Genomic DNA, 23,199 nt, shown 5'->3' with positions numbered 1-23,199 from the left:
TTAGCGATATACGTACTTAAAAAAAAATGGCAATGTGGTATTGAGCAGGGCTGGACGATTGATTGATTAAACTTTCGATTAATCAAAGCTTTAATTGGTCAAGCTTGCCTGGCACGACTACAATAAATTACGAGCTGGCACTACTTCTCTTGACCCAAGAATTCAAGTGCATCGACAAAGACATCCGGGAGAACGTGTGGGAATGGCGTTTAAGACTAGCCAAATAGTCGCACAGTTCTCGCATACCTAAATCAAAAGAGGGAAGTACTGGTTTTCAGCGGAAAACAACGAGAAAACAATGCCAAGCCACATGCTAGTGTTGTTATTCATTCGGTGGCGGAAGTAAGTAAAACCTCGTTAACTGGGATTTCACGGGACCGGAAAAGATGTCCGGATTAACCGAATGTCGAATTATCAAAGGTAATATCATCTTGTGTCTGATAAGCGCTTGCAGTGGCGAAGGCCTCGCGACTTCCTTCACAGTGTGGCCGTCGCACATAATATCTAAGACAGACGGACTTTACTATCCCACGCACATCCCGATTATTTTTTTCGCCAGTGAACTAGTCGCCATCCATTGCGATGTAGCCAGTGCTCTTCGTCCTTGAAACTTTGTCAAAACGATACCGTCTGCCGCAATGACTCTGCTGTCCACACAATCATGGGCTGCGACCTTGCGGTTCTGAAGGTGTGCGCCAAATGCACACACCAAGTCAAAACGAAAGTACGCGGGATCAAATCCCGGCCACGGCGGCCGCATTTCGATGGGGGCGAAATGTGAAAACTCCTGTGTACTTAGATATAGGTGCACGTTAAAGAACGCCAGGTGGTCCAAATTTCCGGAGTTCCCCGCTACGGCGTGCCTCATAATCAGATCGTGGTTTTGGCACGTAAAACCCCATAACTTATTATATATATTTTTTTTAAAAACGAAACTACCATTTGCTGCAACTGCGAAAGAAACTGTGGCCGCCATCAACATAATCATGTATGGCAACTACGCAGTCATGAATTCGCATGGCCAATGCATGTGTAAATGCAAGAATAAAAGCATTAGAGGTATTATTAGGCACGAACCTTTCCGGTGATGCGGACTTCGCTGCTTGGTTAGGTGGACGCTGATGCCATATATGCTCTTTTGCGTCGCACGCTGAGCTACGAGAGTTGTCCGAATTAACCGATGTGCGGCCAAACATGTCCGATTTAACGCGAGTTTCATTGAAGGAAATAATGCATACGACTGCCGGGACGAAAGGACGAGTCTGAATTAACGAGGTTTTACTGTAACCTCTTACAGTAGTGGCCGAGCGCAGGACATATTGCAGGTTGTGAAGACTGTACTGTGGGTTCTGGCAACATCAGCGCCATGCAAGCATGTCTTCTGTGCAGCTCGCATAACTGTTAATAAGCAAAGGAACTTTCTAGTGTCAAAGAATGTTAAGCTTCTTTGCCTCCGCAGCTGGACCTACGATAGTGTTCAATCGCATTTGACATGCTTCGAAAGCCCCATTTGTGTAAGATGTTATTCAAGTAAAAGTAAAAGCAACTGCCTAAATAACAGTCGAACCCGGATACTGTATATCGGACTCGAAGAGGATTGCAAAATAGTTCGATATATAAAATACAAATTTTTACAATAACTTTCCGAGGGGATTTTCACAGCTGTTACATACAATAATTTGTATCTGGGCTTGATATATCTTGCTTCTACTGTAGCAAAATTTTTTTTCTTCAAAGTATATGCATTGTTAGAAATCGCTGGTTTTGGGTGTTTTTTGCTTACGTGCATAAATGCACAAATCTGATTAAAAGGTATCAATTTGTCAGACTAAACATTTTAACTGACATTTTAATTGCTATTGAGCATGCAGCGAGCCCCCTCGTCGCCCCTTCCAGGAGGGTACCCTGGGTCCATGGGTGTAGTCCGGAATAGTACATGAATTTGCATGAACTTTGTTCTTCAGATTCAAGTGGCCTTGCGACTTTGCAAATTGGTCATCTTCAACAACAAAGACCTATTGCCTTGCAGTGTTTGGGAAACTGATTGCTTAGAAATTCAGAAAGCTAAAAGGTGTAATAATACCAGAGGAATGTCTGAAGCCACAAGCACAAAAGTTACAGATCCATGTATACTGCCCATCGTTCTCTTGATGGCTGAATGATCTGTCCCACAGGTCCCTTCTGTAATTTTCGTAGGAAATTAGAATAGCAATACGGTTGTTTCACCCCGTTGCTTGGTTTACGGTCAGCATGTACTACCGATTTGTGTGCTTTGTGCAACATCTGCCTCCCCCCCCTCCCCCCCCAACTCGAGCACTGCGATATATTAAAGCGATAGCGTTACGGGCCCGGTGTCGCAAACATCTGATGTCGGCCTCAGATGTCACATGGCAAACAATCAATCCTAAACACAACCACGCAGGCCCTCCACATAGTTCAGATGCGTTGCTCAACTATTTGAACTCTTTTATGTAAAATACGTCTGAAAAATCATAAGACCTAAACACAACCTACACACATGATACCGTCGGAGTTTAATTTGAATATACCCAAAAGTGTAATTCTGTTGCGCAGAAACTTAAACACAAACCCTTTCCCAAGCGGCCTGGCCTTCTTGGTTCCTTGCAACAACACCATCGCACTCACCTCCGCGCAACACCAAGAAAGCAGCGGAAATCTATTGCGTTCCACTCTTAAAGGCGAAGCTTAAGCGTCCTCCAGATTTTCAATGAAACATGAAGATTTCTTTGCAATTGAACAGTGCTATTTCACTGCAGTGTGTATGCAGCTTTGTACTGCAATTTATGACACGTGTAAGTGTACATGCATTGTATCATAAAAGAAATTTCAGTGCATGTAATTTTTTCACGCTTCTGAAGGACCGCACTGCTACTATTTGCTGAAAAATTGAGTCGTGGCTGAGCTGTGGAGAGGAAAGTTTGACTTTTTCATTAGTAGTAGTGCTACTGGACTGGTACCGAAAAACGCTACTAGAATTTATTCTAGCCTTACTGTGCAAAGTCGGCCTTTTGCCCTTGGGTGTCCTGAATTGTGAACCATGGCAGTCCAAGGAATGCCACTGGAGCCTACATTTCGGCAAGGAGGACTCGTCTTTATCGGGGCAGCAAGGGGCTTTGACTGTCAGAGCTGGTTCACCGACGGAGGCGCATTTCCCTTGTCGGAATGTTCCTTGTGCTACCACTGTTATTCACTTCTAGCCTCCGTCTTTCTACGACTTCCGTCTCATTCAGAAATTTGACTTGTACGTCTGAACAAGGGTTGCTACACATGGTTACTGTACATTCACTCCAATTGTAACTACCAACTCTCCACAATGTTTATAACCTCTGCAAACTCGAGCTCATTTGGCAAATGTTGCATCAAGTTTTACAAAGTCCAGTTCATGAATAAATTTTAAAGGTATTGTGCGAGGGGGCTGGTACCAGATTAAAAAAAAGTGCTTACAATAAAAAATTTTAACAGTATCTGTATCACTTTTTTGTGGCGGGCACTATCCAACTATACCATATGCTAAAGAGGTTCTTGTTTCAAGCAAGCTTATATTCAGAGAAGTTCCTGAAGAAGGCGAGACCTGCAGTCAATAAAAATGTAACCGATTTAAAAATTGTTGCTTGTTGGTGTAAAGCTAAATTTTCAAAAATTCGGCATACACACTTAAGACTGCCTACATGTGGGAATCGGGGGAAGTGTGCAAGTCTCGTGCTCTATTCTTACCCAGACTGTAATGCACACAGTTTCCTTTTCAGAGCCATTAATCTATTTTCTTTGCAGGAACCTCCGTGTAAAATATGTCAATCCAAGCATTTTTTGACGTGCTTTTACTCTTAGCGTCTGACATTTTGGCATTTCGGTCACGCCAACGGATTTTCACATATTGTGGCATATATTGCTTTTGCATTAATAAACTGCATATGTATACCATAAAAGAGCACGAGAAGAGGAACGCACATGATCACTAGCTCGACTAAAACCTTTATTAGGAAATGAAGAGCCAGAACTGCCTGTGCAGAACATTTCTTTCATGAAAGACCAAAAACCTTCAAAAAGAGTGAAGACAAGTATTCTCATTTTTACAAAAAAACGGAATGTTAGTTAAGTACAGATGCGATTTGCAATCGAGCTCTTCATTTTCTAATAAAAATTCAGTTGCGAGTGTAGCATCATGTCTATACCCACTCTTGTGGTGTTTTCTTTTTTTGTGCTACACTTCTACATGGTCAACTTGTACCAACTCGTACAATTTCATATTTTGCTTTTGTAAAATGCTTGCTTGAGTGGCGCTAATTTAATGTCTCTCTTTACAAGTGTGCATGCGTGTGTCAAGCAGGCAGAAGGAAGACAACCACCACACATTTTTTACGAAAAATGGCACTTTTTTTCTTTACTCTGGATGACTGGACCAAGTGTCAGCAGAGGACAACTCAAGTGTATGTGCAAATGGTCAGCCTGAAAAAATCAGGTGTAATAAAAGAAACAGTGGGTACACAGCCAACATAAAAAGCACACGTAGGATAGAACGCAACAGAAGCCTTGGGTACGCATATGGACAACTTGGTATAACATCCATGGCCACACGCAACTCAAAACTCACATTTGGACAGGATTGTTTAAAACAAAACAATAATAATAATAAAAGCAGGCAAAAGCAAGAATACTGTGTACAATAAAGTGATAACAAAGGCAAAAAAACAAAAGTAGAGCGACAACTTTTTAGAGTTCAAGACATAGAAACGAATGTGACGGGGAGGGGAAAAAAAATGTATATATGGAGGACAACAGTACAAGTTACTTGGTGATGTACGCGCATGATTCGATGTAGCTTTGTTAAATTACACAATCTCAAAATACGGAACACGGAGCTCTACTTAAAACAAATGCATCCAGTAACAAAAGTTGTCTTTTTTTTTTCCTCGGATGTGTTGCGGCTGAGATGCTGCACGTGCCCTAATAATTACAGAACGGAAAACAGATGCATAACAACGCGTTGACACAAATGTGCGCACATATCAAGTTGCCAAGAAAAAAAAAAGAAAATGGTGATTTAAGGGTGAGGCGGGGTAGGGCTGCCTTAAATAACAGGAAGTACATCGGAGGGAACACAACTGAATTCAACTTCGTCATTAAGAGAGTGAAGCGGTGCTGCTTTGGTTCTTGCCCGTTCTTGCAGTTTTAAGGAGGCTGTCTGTTTTTTCTTTTTTTTTTTCGTCGCCAAAGGCTGAAAAGAAGTTTTATGCCAAATTGCGATAATAATAATTTGTCGATTTGGTAGGATCGAAAGGCGCAGGCAAAACGCCGACTCTGGAAATAAAAAAAGCTATAAAGGTGACCGAAACAAAAATAGTTCACGTACTGTTGCGAAACGTTGCCCACAGCTGCACTCTCTTAATTGTACAACGAGAAAGCACTGCACCCCCCAAAAACGACAAGCAGGAAGCACAGTTAAGTACTCGGAACCAAACCTAGCAACGCACTTCAGCTGCTTTCCCGAAAGCCATATAAGCGACACAAATACACGAACTGGAAAGAAGAAGAAAAAAAAAAAGGAGCGATAAAAAAATGCATCAGTTTTTCTTTGGCATTGTAAGATTACCGAAAGCGGCAATGCACACTGCAAAAAAAGAAAAGAAAAATGTTATCCAGGCGCAGAGTGTGTGCAAGGGCAATAATGTCCTATCCTGTGCAATGGTAGTTGTCGAAATTTGCTTGAGGATGTTGCCAAACCCTGCTCCTTTGAAATTCGGCCCTGTCAAGAACAGCAGCAGGCGTGGCATACCTTAACAATGCATGCGGCATCTGCTATCGGCATTTGTGTGTTGTTGCATCAGTGGCTTGCCTAATGCAGAGGCTTCCCCATAACAATCGAGGTTCAACTTGCACAGCTGGCGGCCTACAGCGCTTGCCTAGCCACTATGAAAATAACAGTTTCCTCTAACTTGCTTGTAAGCTGGCTTCACCATTCATATTCCGAGCTCGGACAGTACTAGTACATGCTTTTGGGCCTCTCAGTTGTGCAACTCTTTTGGGAAAAGCTTGGCACTGTCATATTCGGAACTATGTTCCCAAAACACTGGCTCACTGTGCTGAAATTAGCTGTATGGGGATAATGCACGAAGCGCGCGTGTGTTGCTTCTACAATCAAAAACGTAGCTGTCTCACAACGCCAAAATTTGTGGAAGGGGGTGAGGTTGGGACATTAAGAGCTCTGGGTGCAGTTGCTCCCAGTGGCTTACTCCAGTGCAACCAGTCGGTGCCTGGCACAGTCTAGCCTAAAACAAGGCAATACCCATTGTGTTTCTTCAAAAATACAAGTAAAATTGGAGGCGCTTAACAACGCCCTCAGGGCTACGTATGGCGGGCCCTGCACTAATTTTGACCATGTGTTCTTTAGCATGTGCCTAAATTTAAGTACTCGAGCATTTCTGGATTCCGTGCCACCCTTGAAATTGTGGCCGGGGATAGAAAGCACAACCTTGTTTCCAGCAGCACAATGTGACAGCAGTGCACTACACGAGTTTCTTGCGAAAGGCGTGCACATATTCTTTGACAGTCCAAGTGTGTTCCTCACTGCGAGAATGTGAACAGGCAAAACAGTTCCTCAAGAAGGTATTCCACTGCAAAGTAACAAGCAAATTCTATCCGGTCTTTACAACCATTTCATCTTCAGTAGAAGTACCAGGCAATTTCTGCATCGACTGCAAATACTGTCGCGAGCCACCCCTGGCAAACTAACCTGCACGCTGAACAGAGTGCACAGCTACGGAAACCAGAAATGGTTCAGCCAGTACATACAAAATTAGGACATTTAAAGAGCCATGCGTGCAACAACACAACTGCCAGACAGGTGATGCAGCATGGCTTCTGGAAGCATAGTTTGCCATTTAATATGTGCCATACTCTGTTTCATACTTTGCATGCAGAAACATGAAATTCGGGGCTCAGGAAATAGCCCATTACACATTTAAAGCAATAACTTTTAAACATTACGCGGCTGATTTAACGTTAATGGAGCAAGTCGAGCAGCAACAGGTAAAAGACGCCATTACACAGGAGGGCTGTCTCATTACTTTACAATGGTTTACTTTTTGGCAGTTTCTTGTGCAATGGTCATAGCTGTCCTGGTGACAAATTTGTTTATACTTCCGTAAGCTTCAGTCTCTGGCTAATGCTGCTTCCGTGAAATTGTTGTGCCGTAATGTAATGCCGTAATTTCCGTAATGCTGTTCCATGAAAGATGTTATGCGGTTGTCACAAACTGCAATACGAGAGTTGATCGCAGCTCTGTGGCCACTGGGGCACTTGAGTGCAGAAACGGCACACCAGTGTGAACCTTGCCATACTGAGGCGCCGCTCTTGCTTGCACCTGCTCTACACCATTGCTGAATGTTTGCTCACAGACCAATTTTGCTCGCTCGAGGGAAAGTGGCTGAAAGGTGACACAATTGAAATTTCGTTAATGTCAACCCATTAAAACAAAAAGCTCGCCAGCATGAACTAAACGAAACTCTTTGTCGCCTTGTATCGGTCAGATATGAATGCCATGTGACCACAGAATGTGTGGAGCAGTAATTCTTAATGACCAAACTAATACTTGCATAGTTTTTCACAGATTGCAGGCAAAGTATGAAACAGAGCGTCTCGCAGGAGTGACACTCCGGTGCTGCACTGATGTCAAGTTGATAAGCAAGCAACACTTTTACCAGACTGACTGCTCAATCAATGGATATTTGATAAACTGCACTTGTTTCAACCTTCTAAACCCTGTGTAATGTTCAACTTCCTTTTGGCAACTCCACAGTGCAAAAAAGGCTTTCCACTGCAATTTCCATAACACCCACCGTGCTAATAGGAAGAAAAAAAAAAAAGAGAGCCTATAATGAAAATTTCAACCTCCATCGCAAGATATATATTTATATAAATGCTAAAAAAAATGCATGTTACATAAACGCATCCTTCACAAATCAGCTGCTGTACAAGTTCATGAGCTACCGCCAAATGGTAGGAACACAACAGTTCGGTTCAATAATAATCACCATCGCGAAACAAAAATAAAAGACACTCGTCAAACTGTTTTTTCTTCTTTTGCACAATTTACAGCTGAAGACAATCGAGACACTATCTTCAACTGTCAGAAATTACATCAGCACAGTACATAAGAAACGTCCGCACGGACGTGTAGGCATTGGCAGATGCCCGTGGTGCATGGGAAGCCATAATTGTCCCACTGGCCACTGCAACGAGCAACAGGGTGCCACAGCCAAGAAGGCATTGTGGCTATGAGAGTAATAATGTTGCAATGCGATGGTGTGGCAAGCCAACCATATTTCACTGTCGCTTCTTCTATCCATTTAACTTGTAGGTGTGAAACTACAAGCTACATTCCTAATCTATCGTCACTTTCAGTGACAACTCAACTTTCACTTAATGCAACTTCATCACCAAGCGTACTTAGTCATATGTGCAGATGCATTTCGTTTCTAACCATCAACAAGCAATCTTGCAAAATTATGTTTATCTTTTCTTTAAGACCACCAGTGTAAAGCTTACTGAAGGTATGCATGCTAATGGAAAAGCTAAAAAAGAAAAAAGCACGAATGCCTTTGGAGCCTTTAAAGCCACCAATGCAGTCTCTACATAATTACAGTTTAAACAATATTCCACTTGTTAATGGTGCTGGACACAAAATGTGGATGGCAATGCACATCATGGCTACATGCAGTGACCCATGTTTTTACCAACTTTGAGATGATTTAGTGCTTAATGCTGCTCTGCTCTCAAATTTCATAACAGGACTGCAGCTTTTGGTCCGTGTAATTTGATAAAACCTGCAGCACCATTGCCGGACTCTTTCATCCAAACCGTAAGTTTAAGGCAGTGAAACGGGACCACATATGCACGGCAGCTCATTTCCTCAAAGCATTAGGCTGCACATATTACCGTCGTTTTTATTTTGTTATGGAGAAACTACCCAGGCGAGGATGCAAAGTTTACTGAACTGCACGGACAATAAAATGCAGCTTGCTGCGAAATCATCATTCAAGGTTGTTAACAAAACAAAACAAAAAAACACAAGGTCACGGCACGGTCGTGGTCGATTGAGATTTGAACGAACAGCAAGAGATTACACAACTCGAGAGCATGACCTTGCACCGCTACTCATGAGGTCGAGAAAAACGGTATAGGTGGCTGAACACCGAGCACCCAAGTTGATTGACTACACACATTATCGAAAGCAGAAGTGAACGATGTGTTCTGCTTAGCCTTAACTTTTTTGCATTTCAACTGTCCACAACAGCACATATAATATTTCAGCAACGATGCAAAAAAGCCTCTGCAAGATACCCCGATGCCCGAGCATCATTTCACATCCCGAGCCTTACTGCCAAGGCTTTCAAGAGTCCTGCAGCATTAATCAAGACAAGCTAGGTAGGATCCTGCACCATCAAATGACTAGTTGTAACTGCCTGCTACAGTCTCAACCATCCTGTCGATTTCAGTGCAAGTCGTTCAGAAGCTGAGCCAAGACCACCTGAAGACGAGGCAGTGGCCAGTTGTGCGATAATTATGGCTGCCCACGTAACAGATGAAGAATTAAAAGCCACGCATGAAAAAGACAAAAGACAGGTCAGCAGTGCAGCATCCAGTCCCAAATTGCAGCTGCAATAAATGCAATAGAGTGAGGAAGGGAGGTGAGGAAGAGGAGGGAATGGGGTTTTAAGAGTTGTAAAAGCAGAAAAACAAGAAAAGACACTGAACACTGCTTTCAGCAAAGCGCCAAAACAGAAATCATCATCTTTCTATCGTTGCCTGTTTTCAAACTTCTTTGTCGCCAAACACTAAGCCAACACCCAAAAAAGCCTCCCGTCAAAAGTTTATACAGTAATATAGAAATGACAATGAAGAAAAAACAGATGATTCTATACATTTTTTTTTTTCGAGTGTGTCCGCGTGTATAATATATATATATATATATATATTTATATTTCTTTATGTATATAACCTTGCTCACACACACATGCACACGTCCATGAAGAGACATGCAGGCTCACAAAAACAAGCACTCGAAAAAGGACAGTCACGCCACACATTTTTTTTCTCCTCAGAAAAAAAAAAAGAGCAAAAGAATCAAAAGAAAAGAAAGTACGACAGTGAGCAAAAGAAAGGAGAAACAAACTGAGTGATTATTTCCCGCAAAAATAAATTAAAACGGAAGAAATAAAAATGAGAGGGAAACGAGACAACTGTGTCGAAATTCCTGCACGAAAAGCCTGCCTGCAGCTTGGCGAACATGCAATTTTCAAGACAGGCGAGCTGAAGAAAAAAGGAGACAAAGAAAAGAATAATGATAGACAGTTGTAACTTGTCCATAAATGTATTACCCTTTGCATAGTGCCAGGTGACTGGAGCCGTGGATGGCAGTAGCAACAGTGATAGCGAGCTCTGCTTTGTTCAACTACAATGTAAAAAATATAATTATAATTATCTAGGGCTGTGACAAAACCCCCATCCGATTATTAGGCGCCATAGTGGGGAGCTACAGATTAATTTTGGCCACCTGGGGTTCCTTAAGATGTACTCAAATCGAAGTAAACGAGTGCTTTTTGCATTTCGGCCAATTGAAATGCTGCCGGCACAGCTGGGAACCGAATCCATGACCTCATGCTTTGCAGCGCAATGCCATTAGCCACTATGCCACCACAGCAAACTGCAATGCCAGCCTTGGGAACTTGGAAAAAAAAAAAAAGAATACAACAATCTTAGCCAAATGTGCTAAAATTTGGAGGACGCTTAGGCGTCGCCTTTAAGAGTGGAATGCGATAGCATTCAAAGATCCCAGACTGCTTCTCATGCTTCAACAACTGGAGCGCATGTAACCGTAATGTTTACTGGGAAACGCTGGCTGAGAACGCTATGCACGAAGGCGGGCTTTCTGGTTGAAACTCTGCTTTTTGCGTGGGCCGTGATGCGGTGGAGGCGAGCGCCATCTAGAGGTATTACAAGGAACCGGGCGCGCCGCTCCATGGCCTCCAAGATACTCGTGCGCCGGCTCGCGCAAATGGCGGATGCCGTGGCTGGTCTATGAATGGTAGAAACGTAGAAAAAGGGAATTATGTTTTCTCATCTAGTCAAATTAAAATTCGACACTATCATGTCTGTAGGTTGTGTGCAAGTCGTACGTTATGATTTTTCTACGTATTTTAGCTTGAGAAATTCAATTATTTCAGTAACTTCCTTGCGCCACATGGAGGGCGTGGGTATGGGTGGTTTGAAAATCTTTTTGCCAAAACAACTTGTGACGGCGGACACGAGATTTTCTGCAACATGGGGCCCTTAATGCTCTCTCATCGAAATTTGGTGAAACATATCATATGAATTGCTTGATTACTGAAGATGTTGGCTGTCCTTTACAGAATCAGATTTTGACCTACTAGGTCACTGAGAATACGTGCTTCGCTCTTTATAGTCACAGCTAGAATGATCAGCACCGCAAGCGGAAATTTTTTTTACCCATTCCAGAGTAACACAACAAGACCAGAAGGGCTACAAACAGCTCTTCAAACATTTAATGTTCATGAAAACTCCATTGACTAAACGTGCACATAATTTCTGTTGCTGCTGTTACATTGGCTCTAAAATTGGTGGCCACTGCTAGACGCTGTTGGGTCTGAAAAACCAGTCAGTGACTATTTTTTTTATTTGTTTGAAATAATTTTTCCGTAGGTGCAAATGAAAAATCTTTAGATTGCTTGTGGTAATACAACTGGAGTAAAAAGATTGGGCACTCTAGGATAAAAATGGTAGAAGTTCGAAGGTATGCAACACATGCGAAATGCTTTTGCGTTAATGCGAGCGTTGTTGCCGAGGGGAACAGGTCACTACCGATGCATTACAACAGAGGTTAAGCAGAATATGTCCTCTCTAGTTAAACTCTTTGAAACTGTTTGCCACAAGAAGGTGCCACCAAGGTGCTCATTCCTATGGCTCCAGTAACCAATTATTCTGCAAAAGGTAATACAGATGCGAACCAGCTAAAAACTCTCTCATAATAAGATAAGAAGACGAGTGCTTTGACAAACTTCCCACTGAGAGGAAACAATTACAAAGTGCGTTTTTATTGAGCCACGTAGATGGGAGCGTCGCCTGCTCCGCTCGATTTTGTTTTAAATACAGCATTGCCAGCGATTCTACAACAGCATGCGCGCGCAAGAAAGAAAAAGAAAAGCGCCGCCCTCATTTTTTAAAATCTCGCCGCCGCTGCTTTCCTCCTCCACGAAACATTGAAATGCACTGATCTGCGATGAGAGATGCATTATGGTATGTATACAAGTTGCAACAGCAAGTCCCGCCCCCACTTGTCCAAAAAGAAAAGCACGAAGCAGGTTGTAAGAGTCCTGGTGCAATAGCCAAACCTGCTTCTCTGTGCGTTTTTTGGGCACGGGCGTGATGAACAATGAGGGAACGAGGATCTCATCGTGTAAGAGTAAATGGAAAAAGAAGAAAAAAGAAAATGAACCAAGAACGAGGAGGACAACAGGTGGTGCTGGTCGGGAAGAAAGAATGGTGGCTGCTTTCCTCTTCGGCTGCTGCGGAGTAAAACATGTGCCCCCCCTTTTTTTTGCTCGTTCATTCTACTGGAAGCTGGAAGAAGTCTCTCCTTCAACATCGAAGAACTTGTGTGGCCAATCAGGCCTGGCAGAACCCTGGAGAACCTGGTTAAAGAGAAATAAGCTGCATCAGAATGTGACAATTTCGCACTAAGAGGCTTTCTGAACACAACGCTGCAAAGAATGCACTCGCTCTAAAAGATGTTAACACCCTTTTGGACAAATCTTATTCCAAATCTATCTTGCTTGCGTTTTCTTTCTTGAAAACTCTGCGCCCACTATTTTTCTGTCAAGAATGCTGGGTCACGCTGATAACACACATGCCATTTGTGACCATCACAGAAAGGAATGGCACAGAATACAAATGACGATTATTATTGTTCGAGGAGAAGATAAGCACCAAAGAATGCAAACTGTTCTTGGAGTGAAATTCTACGACCATTATTCAGTGGCAGCAACCACTATGATTGTAAGTCTGAGTTCGCATTCAACCGATGCTGGGCGCATCTCAATCCCGAGATGCACAACCGCAATAGGGGATAAGCTTTTCAAAATTTTTGCTCATGCCCCCGTCAAGCAGTCCCGCGGGCATTAGAGCATGATACTAAGTGTAAAAGCAGATATTAGCCCAATCATTACCACATCATGTGCCTATTTGAAGACAAAGGCCTCTCCCCAAATTACCTGTCTTGTACCAGCTGAACCCATCTTAGCCGGCAAACTTCCTAATTTCATTGCACCACCCTCAACTGCACTTCCCTTGGCACCCATCATTTGTAACTCTAACACGCCGCCAGTTATCCACCATACAAGTTACGTGGCCTGCCCAGCTTCATTTTTTTTTCTTTTCTTGAAGTCAACTAAAATATTGGCAGCACCCGTTTGCTTTAATCCACACTGCTATGTTCCGGTCTTTTAAGGTAATGTTTAGTATTTTTTGTTCCATGGCTCACTGCGCAGTTTTTATATTGTTCTCAAGCTTCATTGTTATTCTCCAAGTTTCTGCCCCATATGTTGGCACAGGTAGCATGCAATGATTGTGGACATTTTTTTTGTACAATAATAATAATAATAATAATATTTGGGGTTTTACGTGCCAAAACCACTTTCTGATTACAAGGTCATAAAAGAATAATCTACCAGTCATGACTTGGCAATCCCTGATGTGTACACTCCAACCCATTTTTATGATCCAATTTCCCTGACACTAATTCCTGTAGATAACTTAAGATTCTAAAGGCGTACTATTAACCCTTTAAGGACGAGACATAGTCGCCGACCGATTTTCCGGACTCCAAAAATTCGGACATGCTCGATTATTCGGCCTGCTTCGCGGCACCGCCATTCTCCCCATAGACCATAATGTATAACAACTGCCGAAAGTTCGGACACCTTGCAACTTCTCGTCTGATTTTTTGGACACTCCTTGAGCCAACTCGATCGAGAGCACCATGCACCGACTCTGACCGGTGCATGGTTCGACTTGCTGAATGCCATTTTTGTTTTGAACGGAGCGTCCTTGCTGCCCCACGAAGTGGCACTACTGCAAATCCCCGCTCATCATCATCATTTCTGCTTTGTTCGATTGAGTGGCTCTACAGCAGTTCCAGTTTCAGCTTAGTAAGCCATGTCAAGACAATCCAGCAGCTGATTTGTTTCTTCGTGTATGACGCTGCGAGTAGGCCATGTTTTTCGTTTGTGCGACTGGTGTCGGCATGGTGGTGTTTGCTTTGTGTGCTGTGTCAAGGTTCCGGTGATCCAACGCAGCATACAGAAACATCGCGTCAAGTGTCTAATGGCGCTCACAGTGCCCGCGCAGACTGCGCTGGGGAATGCCGGCAAGCGGGTGCCGGGAGGCCTAAGATTTGTCGCCTTCCGATGTGCTCCCTACTGTGGGGATGCGCGACTCTCGCGCGTCCCCTGTTATGTTTTTCCCGCATAGCGCGTCTCCTGTAATCCGGCTTCGCCGCGTGGCCTGCGTGATGCCCGCGGCGGTCGATGTGGTTGAGGCGTAGTGCGTGAGATGGCGCGAGTGTTGCGCTGCTAACGCCGCCTCACGGCAGGGTTACTTGGGGGCGCAGGGGAGAACAGGCGCTTTCCCGGCGGGTCGGCGCACGGCGTGGACGTCCCGCGTGCCGCCGACCTATGCTTCTGCGAGACCGTCTCACGTGGCCGCCTTCGAGCGCGCCACTGTTCGTGCGACCGTACGCGCGAACGACCAGGCGTTGGGATCCAGCATGGGGCGAACATATTCGCTTGCTATCAGGTCGCGGTAAGTCGGACTTCTAGATTTGTCGCGCGCCCATCGGCATGTTTTGTGGATAGCAACTCGGCTAGCAGGCATTGATCTATGAAAGGTGCAATAAATGCTCTTGTGATTGTTTGCACTACTGTGTTGTCGTTCCTTTGTCCCAAGAGTACGGAGGAGAACCCCATATCTCCCACACTACTGATGCGGAAAATGTTCTGCCGAGAGTTGCGCAGTGGTTGCATTGCGATTCCAGACACCGTCACATTTGACAGTTTCACAGCTACACTCCTGCACTGACATGCGCAGAACTCGATGACGGCGAGATCATTCGTCAGGTTTCTGCTGCACCGCCGGACGATGACTCCGAGTCGGAACATGACGCACCATGTGCTACGCTGCCGTCGCATGCGGAGCGTGTACCAGCAGTGACTGTGCTTTCAGCCGCCTATAGTGACCGTACAACCCTCCGAGATTCAGGCTTATCTGATTGCGCGTAAACAGAACAGCGTGCATCGGTGCATTCACGATTTCTTCAAGCCTACTGCCGAGCCCAAATAAAAGCGTGGAAATAAAGGATTTCATTTTTTTTTTCTTAATCTGCTTTTTCGGACACCCGTTTATTCGGACTTTTCCGCAGTCCCCGTGAGGTCCGAATAAACGGTCGGCGACTCTAAATACCCTAAAAATATGTTTAATTTCGACCTAAATGAGCAGAACACATTAAGAATAAGCATAATCTACAAAGAGGAAAATATTTTGCAGAAATTCTTTCAGGAACACTGGGGGAAACCCCAGGCAGGGAACCGGAAGTGGGCTTCACCCCAAGCCACCTATGGCTTCAGTTGGAATTTGTACAGGCAGCTCGTATCATATATGAACCATAGGAGTGTATTTACTTTGCTTTACATCACACATGTGACACCAGTGGAGCCGGAGATCTTGAGGTGGTCTGTCTCCAGTGACAGTGCTTTCAAAAGAAAGTTAACTGCACGCCAAACTTCTTCGTCCCGCGTTTCTGCTCCAAACCAACAAATGACTCTTGCTGCCTGTCATTCAGTGTCGGCCGAACACACCGAGTCAGAAGCTTCGTACTCAATACTAAGAACTCTGCAAGATTTTTTCTTTTTTCTGGTATGCTGCTGTAGGCAACACTCGTCAATGAAGGGTCAATCACAAATTCTCATTTTCTTCTCGAGAGAAGACAGTGAAGATGGACACAAAATAGCAACACTTGCCTGTGTAACGCGAGAAGTTCACATTTCTGAGTTACTTGTTTCACCATCCATCGGTTGCGAATACTCGGTCCACTGATGAGGCAAGAGAAAAAAAAAAGTGCCAGTCACCACCACGGCATCATCACACTGCCGCCCTGAGAAGCTTGTTAGTGCAGCCATTCCATGACCAGTTACCATACCCTCACATGCATAACTCTTACCCCAAGTCAGAACCCTTGGGAACGGGGAGAGGGAAGAGAAGATTCTAAACGTATGGCAGTCGAAGAGGGCACTGATGTGCGCATTTATCGCATAGCCTGAGAAGTAGTAGAGGTGTGCTAATATTAAACTATTTGAATACAAATAGTTAGCTTTGAATATCGCATAATGATATCTAGATGCATTTATTAGTAAATTGTGTTAAGTTGTTATGATGGAACATCGCAATTGTGTTGTCAGTGTTAAAAAGCTAGATTAGTAAGCAGTTATACTAAAACATTGTGTTTTTGGCTCATGTTAACTCGGAAAATTTAGTAATTCCCACTAGCTGTCCTTGCCATCCTGTGCCCTATTATACCGCATCAAATGCCCGTAAACTTGGAGGCATTTGACTCTGTGCCAGTCGTCACTCACTACACTTGCTGCCAAGCAGTAAGCTCAAGATTGGGAATGAAGCTGCAGGAAATAAATAAATTAAAAAAAGTGCACCCTAGCTGTCTGCAAACCCGTGCCTCTTGCTGCTGGGAGGCCGGCTTTCCCACAAGGTCTAGACGTATAGTCACAAGTGTTCTTTACAGGCGAAATTTCGCTAGCAGCACGAAATCGTAACAAAATTCAGCAGAAAATCGCCCCAATATTCTTAGTTTACCCTCTTAATAAAGTTTACCCTTTGGGGCTTATCCTGTCGCACGACAATAGTCATTGTCTGCTTTGGTTGCGTTTCCTTTCTTGAAAACTGCGCTCGTTACTTTCCTGTCAAGATTGCAATGCCATGCTGATAACGCACGTGTCGTTAATGGCCTGGACGTGCCAGGCACGCAGCGCTAATGAAAGGAAAGGTGCGCAAGAAAAATGACAATTATTTCTGTGGGACAAGACAAGCCTCAACGGGAGTAAAATTTTTTAGGAGTGTAGATAGAAACAAATGTTAAGAGAACTGTGTTTGCTCTCACGCAGCCGCCAATACATATAATTTCATTCGAGTATTCGTATCCCACCGAATATACCAACATCTCCGAATATCTATTTTTCGAATAATATACGAACATTGAATATATAATATTCGATAATATTCGAAATTTTCGAATGTTGGCACACCCCTTCTGAGCAGCGGACAATGTGGCAGCTCGCATGATTTAGAATACACTTCGAAAATGAGAAAGGCCTCCCAGTTCAATACGCGTTCCACAAGAAGGCCTGGATAACCTTCGATCTTTCTACTGAGTGGCTCCGGGTATGGGATGCCCAACTGGGAGATGTACGTGTTGCCGGATTTGTCTTGCTGTGTGGACCGGGGGTCTCCACAAACAGCATTTTTAGGGTTCCAACAAGCGGTCAAAACGAATCTGACACCAACCGCAACTTGGGATGGATTTTTACATTACATTTTAGCAAAACCACCACGCGCCAAATCCACAATTGTGGAAAGACCATCGTGGCTCAGTGCTAGGCAATTTTGTTGAACGTGTTCCATTCGTGCTCGCGGGTTTACACACAGACGGGAAAGGACTCGAATGGTCTGCAATCTGCGAGTCACTTTCAAATCTAACAGCGCCTGCCTTATCGACTCATTGCAAACGTACAATGGTTGAGATCACGTATTGTAATGGGCACGTTCACACGCGATTTGCACTAAAAGTGGGCTGATGGCTGCACGGCACAGGCTGGTTACAGGAAGCATTCCAATACATGGTGCATTCCAATAATGACCACCAACTAGCCCGCTTATCCCTGTTAAATATGTTACTTTCTAGTTCAATGGGCCCTGTTCTTCCTGCCTTTTTATGTGTGAATTCGAGTGCTACCCTTGTTAGTTTAGCGGCCATCATCGGTTGTCGTTCCGCGCCTGTCTTGTGTGTTCCTTCTTTGTCCCTTGTTTTTGTGCGGTTACATGATGCATTCCAATAACGACCACCAACTAGCCCGCTTATCCCTGTTAAAGCTGGTTACAGGCTCGTTTGCTTCCGCACTGCATACATTTCTATGCTACGACAAATAAAAATGCACAATAAGCACTTCAAAGCATGGTGCACTGCAGACTCGCATTTGGCCGACGCTGGCTTTTAGGGTTAGCGTTGCTGTCAGAGTAACAAGAGCACCGAGGACACTAATTTCGGCAAGACGGTGCCAAACTTAAGTCCTTCGGCACCACCGAAAATTGCTGCTTAATTCTTAGCTGCGCACTGCCGCAGACGTGCGCGAGGAGAGAGAGAGAGAGAGAGAGAGAGGGTGAGAGTACTTACTAGGGTACTTACAGGCAGCGAGGCCAGCCTCTGGTGTGCCAGTGCATCGAGCGCGGGACCCGGGTGGGCCAGGCCGTGGGCGCCCAGCTTGGCCCCCTCGTCGCTCTTTTCCTCCTCACGCCTCTTCAGGCACGCCGTCTTGGGGTTCAAATTTCGCTCTGCGCACAACACCCGCACCCACACTTTAGGCAAGCACCAAGGACAGAGAGACAAAGCTCACTGAACCGCTCTACACCACAGCACAGTCAACTTCCGTTGTTTCGACCTCGACGGGAACAGCAAAACTGACTGAATTATCCGGTGGATTGAATTAAACAAGATACAGAAGAATAAAAAGAACGTTGAAACGTAGCGCCGATTCATTTGGCAGTATTTGCCCGATTTTAGCACGCCCCCGAATAAAGCATGCCCAATTTTTATATGTACAAAGTAGTAAACCAACATAGAAACGACATTAAGGGGGGACACTGCTCATCAAATAATGTTCATGATGTTTTCCATCAATATTCATGAAACTTTCCATTCTTGATAAGACTTTTGTGCTGATTTCAAATATGTAATTATTTTTCCAATAGGCCATTTAGTTCTGAAGATAAATGAAATTCATTGTTCATAATTTGCACAAACAATAGGGGAAAAAAATGCGCTACAAAATTCATATTGGCACATGCCTGGGTACTAGAAAACATAAGGAACACAATGGTAGGAATACTATTTTGATACATCAAATATTAGCAATTTTATAGCAATTCAATCTTTACTGTTCGAATTGTGGCTACCCCACTGTCTGTTCTAAAGCAGAATAGAAAATTTTTAAAGCCTAAATTCCAAAATCTGGCCCTACCATTGTGTACTTTGCACACTCAGCTACAAGCCACAACAAAAATTATGGCTCTATCTGCTTTGAAGGCAGAGATATCGCCGCGGCAAATCAGCAACAAGTCAAAAGTCGACGTTTCGAGAAAACGAGAAAAAAGGAATACATTCACTTTTAATCAAAAGTACAGAAATAATTTTGCATTATTTTGCAGTGAAAGTGGCTAAAAGCCACCAGTAATGTATTCGCTCTGACCACGGCCACCCAAATGCGGCAAAAACATCGTTTGGCACTTTTCGCCGATTCCCGGTGGCTTGCATCGCGCGCGCGGCAAGGTTGTCGTTCACGCGGGTCGAGCTCCACGCCGACGCGATATCGCCGCAACACGCGCACGTGATAACGATCTTTATGGCGAGGCCAGATTACCATTCGCTTTTGCCTCCTGCGACGTTGCTGCCGCACACCTTGCACTTGACAAACGACATCAGTGCGTTCACGGAGTCCTACTGAGGATAGCGAAGCCTGCCTCGGCGTCGACTGGCGCGGCTGCAGCGCCGTCGGCGCGAGTGAGCAAATCCAACACCCGCTTTGTTGCCGGCATTGACGCAAGAATTTTTAGCATTCATCTCCCTCTGCGAAAAATCCGCACGCTGCGACATTGCAGCGTCACGCCGAACGCGGCCGCCGTCCGTAACGATTTCACTCATTTGTGAGCTGGCTAGGCCTACTTCGGCATCGTCCGCGGCTTCGGCATCATTTGCGGTTGGCGGCGAGCTACTCTCGATGCTTTCAGAAGCAATGGAGCGTTTTTGAAAGTTATAAGCAGATCGCTTCTTCTTTTTGCCAAACTTGTGTCTCGTGGTGAACTTCCCCGGTGGACTGGACATCGTTGGGCATGTGCCAACAAAGCTACGAGACGCGCCGTCGCGTCGCCTGTGGAGTGGAGCAGACGATGGGAACCTCGCGCAGCCAACCACAGCACGCGTTTTTGGTCACGTGCGCTAGTCAACGAATCGGATCTCGCGTTCGGCCTTTTTCCTTCCCCGGATTTCAACGTCACTGGTGTACCGACGGAGTCACTTTTGGCGGGAAATTAAAGAAGAAAGGCTCCTCTTTCCAACGAGACCAAGATGGCTGCGACCGCGCGCATAGAAAAAGAGCTACGCGCCGCGATAAAAAGGGCTGTTTTTGCGCGGAATTCAGCTCACAGTGATGTTATAAATTGATATTGCGGACGAAATACTCTTCCCTGAGATTCGAAACTTGGTGAATTAAAGGAATATTAGCTGTAGAAATCGAAAATTTCATTTTCGAAAAATCAATTTTTTCGCGACTTTTTCGCCGCAAAGACCCGTGTTCCCCCTTAAAGCTCCTAAACAAGGTAGAAATCTAATGCATGTGCAAGTTTTTAGCAAGAAAAATTGTTGCACAATGGCAGCCGGTTACCTAAAGTCAGCTTCGCCATAATACATCCGTGTTATGCGCCAAAGTATGTAAATGTTGTGAAGACTGTTTTGGTTGTGTCCGATTTCACCATGATGGCAATTTTCAGTCCAAGTTTTCTTTAAAAAAAAAGAAAGAAAAGAAGAGGAAGAAGGTACATGCTAGAATTGGGTAAATATTGTAATCAAGCCTTGTGAGCTTAGGATATTGCTCGAAAACCTTCCTAGAGCAGGCCAAAAATGGGCATTTTTGATGACAGACATGTGCTTAATGCATTAGGTGGGAAACTGTATATTCAATTCAGGCATCTTATGTGCCAAAACCACAATTTCATTGTGCGGCACGCCATAGTGGGGGAGTCCGGATTAATTTTGACCACCAGGGGATCTTTAGCGTGTCCCCAACGCATGGGACACAGGCGTCGAGTGAATCTCACCGACCCAGCAACATATGTCATCAATGTGTTGGTCAAATACACACCCTCCCTTAGTACTGTTTGGTGGCATCCATTGCAATGGTTTCCGTTTGCGTTACTCGAGATGAGCTGGTCGTCCTGTTATACAACAAGCCCGACATGTAATCCAGTTCCAACACTTAGGCACATGCTCCTTTCATGCTAGAATGGTGCGCCAAGACTTTGTCACATCCAGGGCATTAGCTGCATCCCAAGTCAACCAGAGCATTGGAATCAACAGCAACATTTGCTCAAGGTCTCCAGCCAAGACAAAGCGCAGGCGGGACTCACCCCTGACTTGCTGCTCCAGGCTTGTAATGACCTCCACTGCCTGGTGTAAGATGTTCAGCTTTGTCTGGGCCTTGTCTGTCTTGAGGTGCATCATGCACATTCGGCCCAGCTCCTTGAACGCCTCGTTTATGTCCCTTACACGTATCCTGCACATAGCAAAAGCAGCGCGAGGTCAAGGCAACGTAGCGCTGGCGTGTTAACCTGCAGAAGCTCACTAAAAAACAATGCACGTGCAGGATTCCGAACAACACAGAGGTTCACAGGATGGTGAATACTTTGAAGTGATCAACAGTGGTTGAACACTGGATGCTTCAGGGCTAAAGCCAAGTTGAACACTGGATGCTTCCGGGCTAAAGCCAATGTTTTGAACTAATGTGAGTTAGCACCATTCTTTTGAGATGATGAGTCACCAACAGGCACATAGATGTCTTTTGCTTGAACACTGTGATCAAGACTTGAAATCCTCATTTGAACAATACTCTCAGGTAAACTCGTGCAAGCAAAAGTGCAAGACCCTCTCTCCCACTGGAAAGTTGTGCAATGAGAACGTCAGAGCTACACATACACAGAAGCGCTTACCTTTCCCGCGCATTGTTCGCCTGTCTCCTCTCCTTTTCTCGCTCTGCCTTAACTTCTGGGGGTTCGTCCTCATCTCCGGAGCTGCACAGAAGCACACAGCACCAGGCAAAGAGATCAAAGACGGGCAGAACGAGAGTGGCCAACATGCTTCCATGCGGCGACCAACAACTGAATGATTGGTGGATTTGCGGGGCCTCACGTTTCAAAGCAACGCTGGGGCTGTGCAAGTCACCGCAGTGACAAGCTCTAGATTAACTCAGAACATCTGGGGTTTCGCTATTAAAATGCTCACACAAATCCTATATACGAGAGCGTTTTTGTATGTCAACTCTATCGAAATGCGACCACTGTGACCTGGAATTGAACTAGTGACCTCTTGCCAGCAGCAGGATGCCATTAGCCATTGCATAACTATTGCTACAGAAGTGCAACGCACTGCGCCGAGAGGGCCAGACAAACATCGGCCACTGTACAGATGCCATGCCTGTACCGTGCCAACAAGCATCACTGTAGTGGACTGGACCATTACACCTAAAATCTGTAGATAAGGCTTTAACATGCAGCTCAACTTCTCTGTGCTTGTCAACCCCATACCCCTTCACTGTGCCTAGGTACACTCCTGTTTATTTGCGCACCTATGTTTCTTGTGTAAGAAAGTTAGCCTTAAAGTATAGAACTCTTCATTGGTGAGGTCGTCACATTTTGTTCTGCAAAATTAGTGGGGAAACATCTGGTTTGCACTGAAAATGTGGTCTGAGCCATAACGCAGCGTTTTTTGTTTTTTTTTCTCAAACAGGTAATTGCACCCAAAGAGAGGGAAAACAAAAATCTTTATGCGTGATTAAATGCTGTAGCAGTGACTTACCCGGCAAATGCGTCACCGTGGCCGCTGTTGCTATTGTTTCCAGCAGCTACTTGCCAACGGCTCCTGCACACCGAAAAAAAAAAAAAAATCACAAATTTGAAAAAAAAATCTATGTCACACACAAGCATGAAGCGCAGCCAAAGCAGCCTCCACAATAAAAGGACGAAGAAGGAACTTCATGGAACAAACATCATGAACTG

General features: G+C 44.6%; 1 protein-coding gene across 11 annotated transcripts in view; it reads right to left on the bottom strand.

The window, feature by feature from the left end:
- Positions 1-4,373: 4,373 nt before the first annotated feature.
- LOC126530734 (transcription factor 4-like) overlaps positions 4,374-23,199 on the bottom strand; it is a 168,468-nt gene continuing 149,642 nt past the window's right edge. For 9 of the 11 annotated variants that reach the window (XM_055070770.2, XM_055070769.2, XM_055070768.2 and 6 more), the window contains 6 exons: positions 23,000-23,062; positions 22,135-22,215; positions 21,556-21,701; positions 18,551-18,708; positions 16,110-16,181; positions 4,374-12,728 (listed from right to left, as the gene is read on the bottom strand). In XM_055070770.2, coding sequence (XP_054926745.1) covers positions 16,128-16,181; positions 18,551-18,708; positions 21,556-21,701; positions 22,135-22,215; positions 23,000-23,062 — 502 coding nt within the window. In that variant the 3' untranslated portion in view covers positions 4,374-12,728; positions 16,110-16,127. The remainder of the gene's footprint in view (positions 12,729-16,109; positions 16,182-18,550; positions 18,709-21,555; positions 21,702-22,134; positions 22,216-22,999; positions 23,063-23,199) is intronic. The other 2 variants (XM_055070772.2, XM_050178018.3) reach the window with 1 other exon arrangement.

The sequence above is a fragment of the Dermacentor andersoni genome, chromosome 5 (assembly GCF_023375885.2).
Source record: "Dermacentor andersoni chromosome 5, qqDerAnde1_hic_scaffold, whole genome shotgun sequence".
In the NCBI taxonomy this organism is placed as follows: domain Eukaryota; kingdom Metazoa; phylum Arthropoda; class Arachnida; order Ixodida; family Ixodidae; genus Dermacentor; species Dermacentor andersoni.
This window is presented reverse-complemented; position numbering and strand designations above follow the sequence as displayed.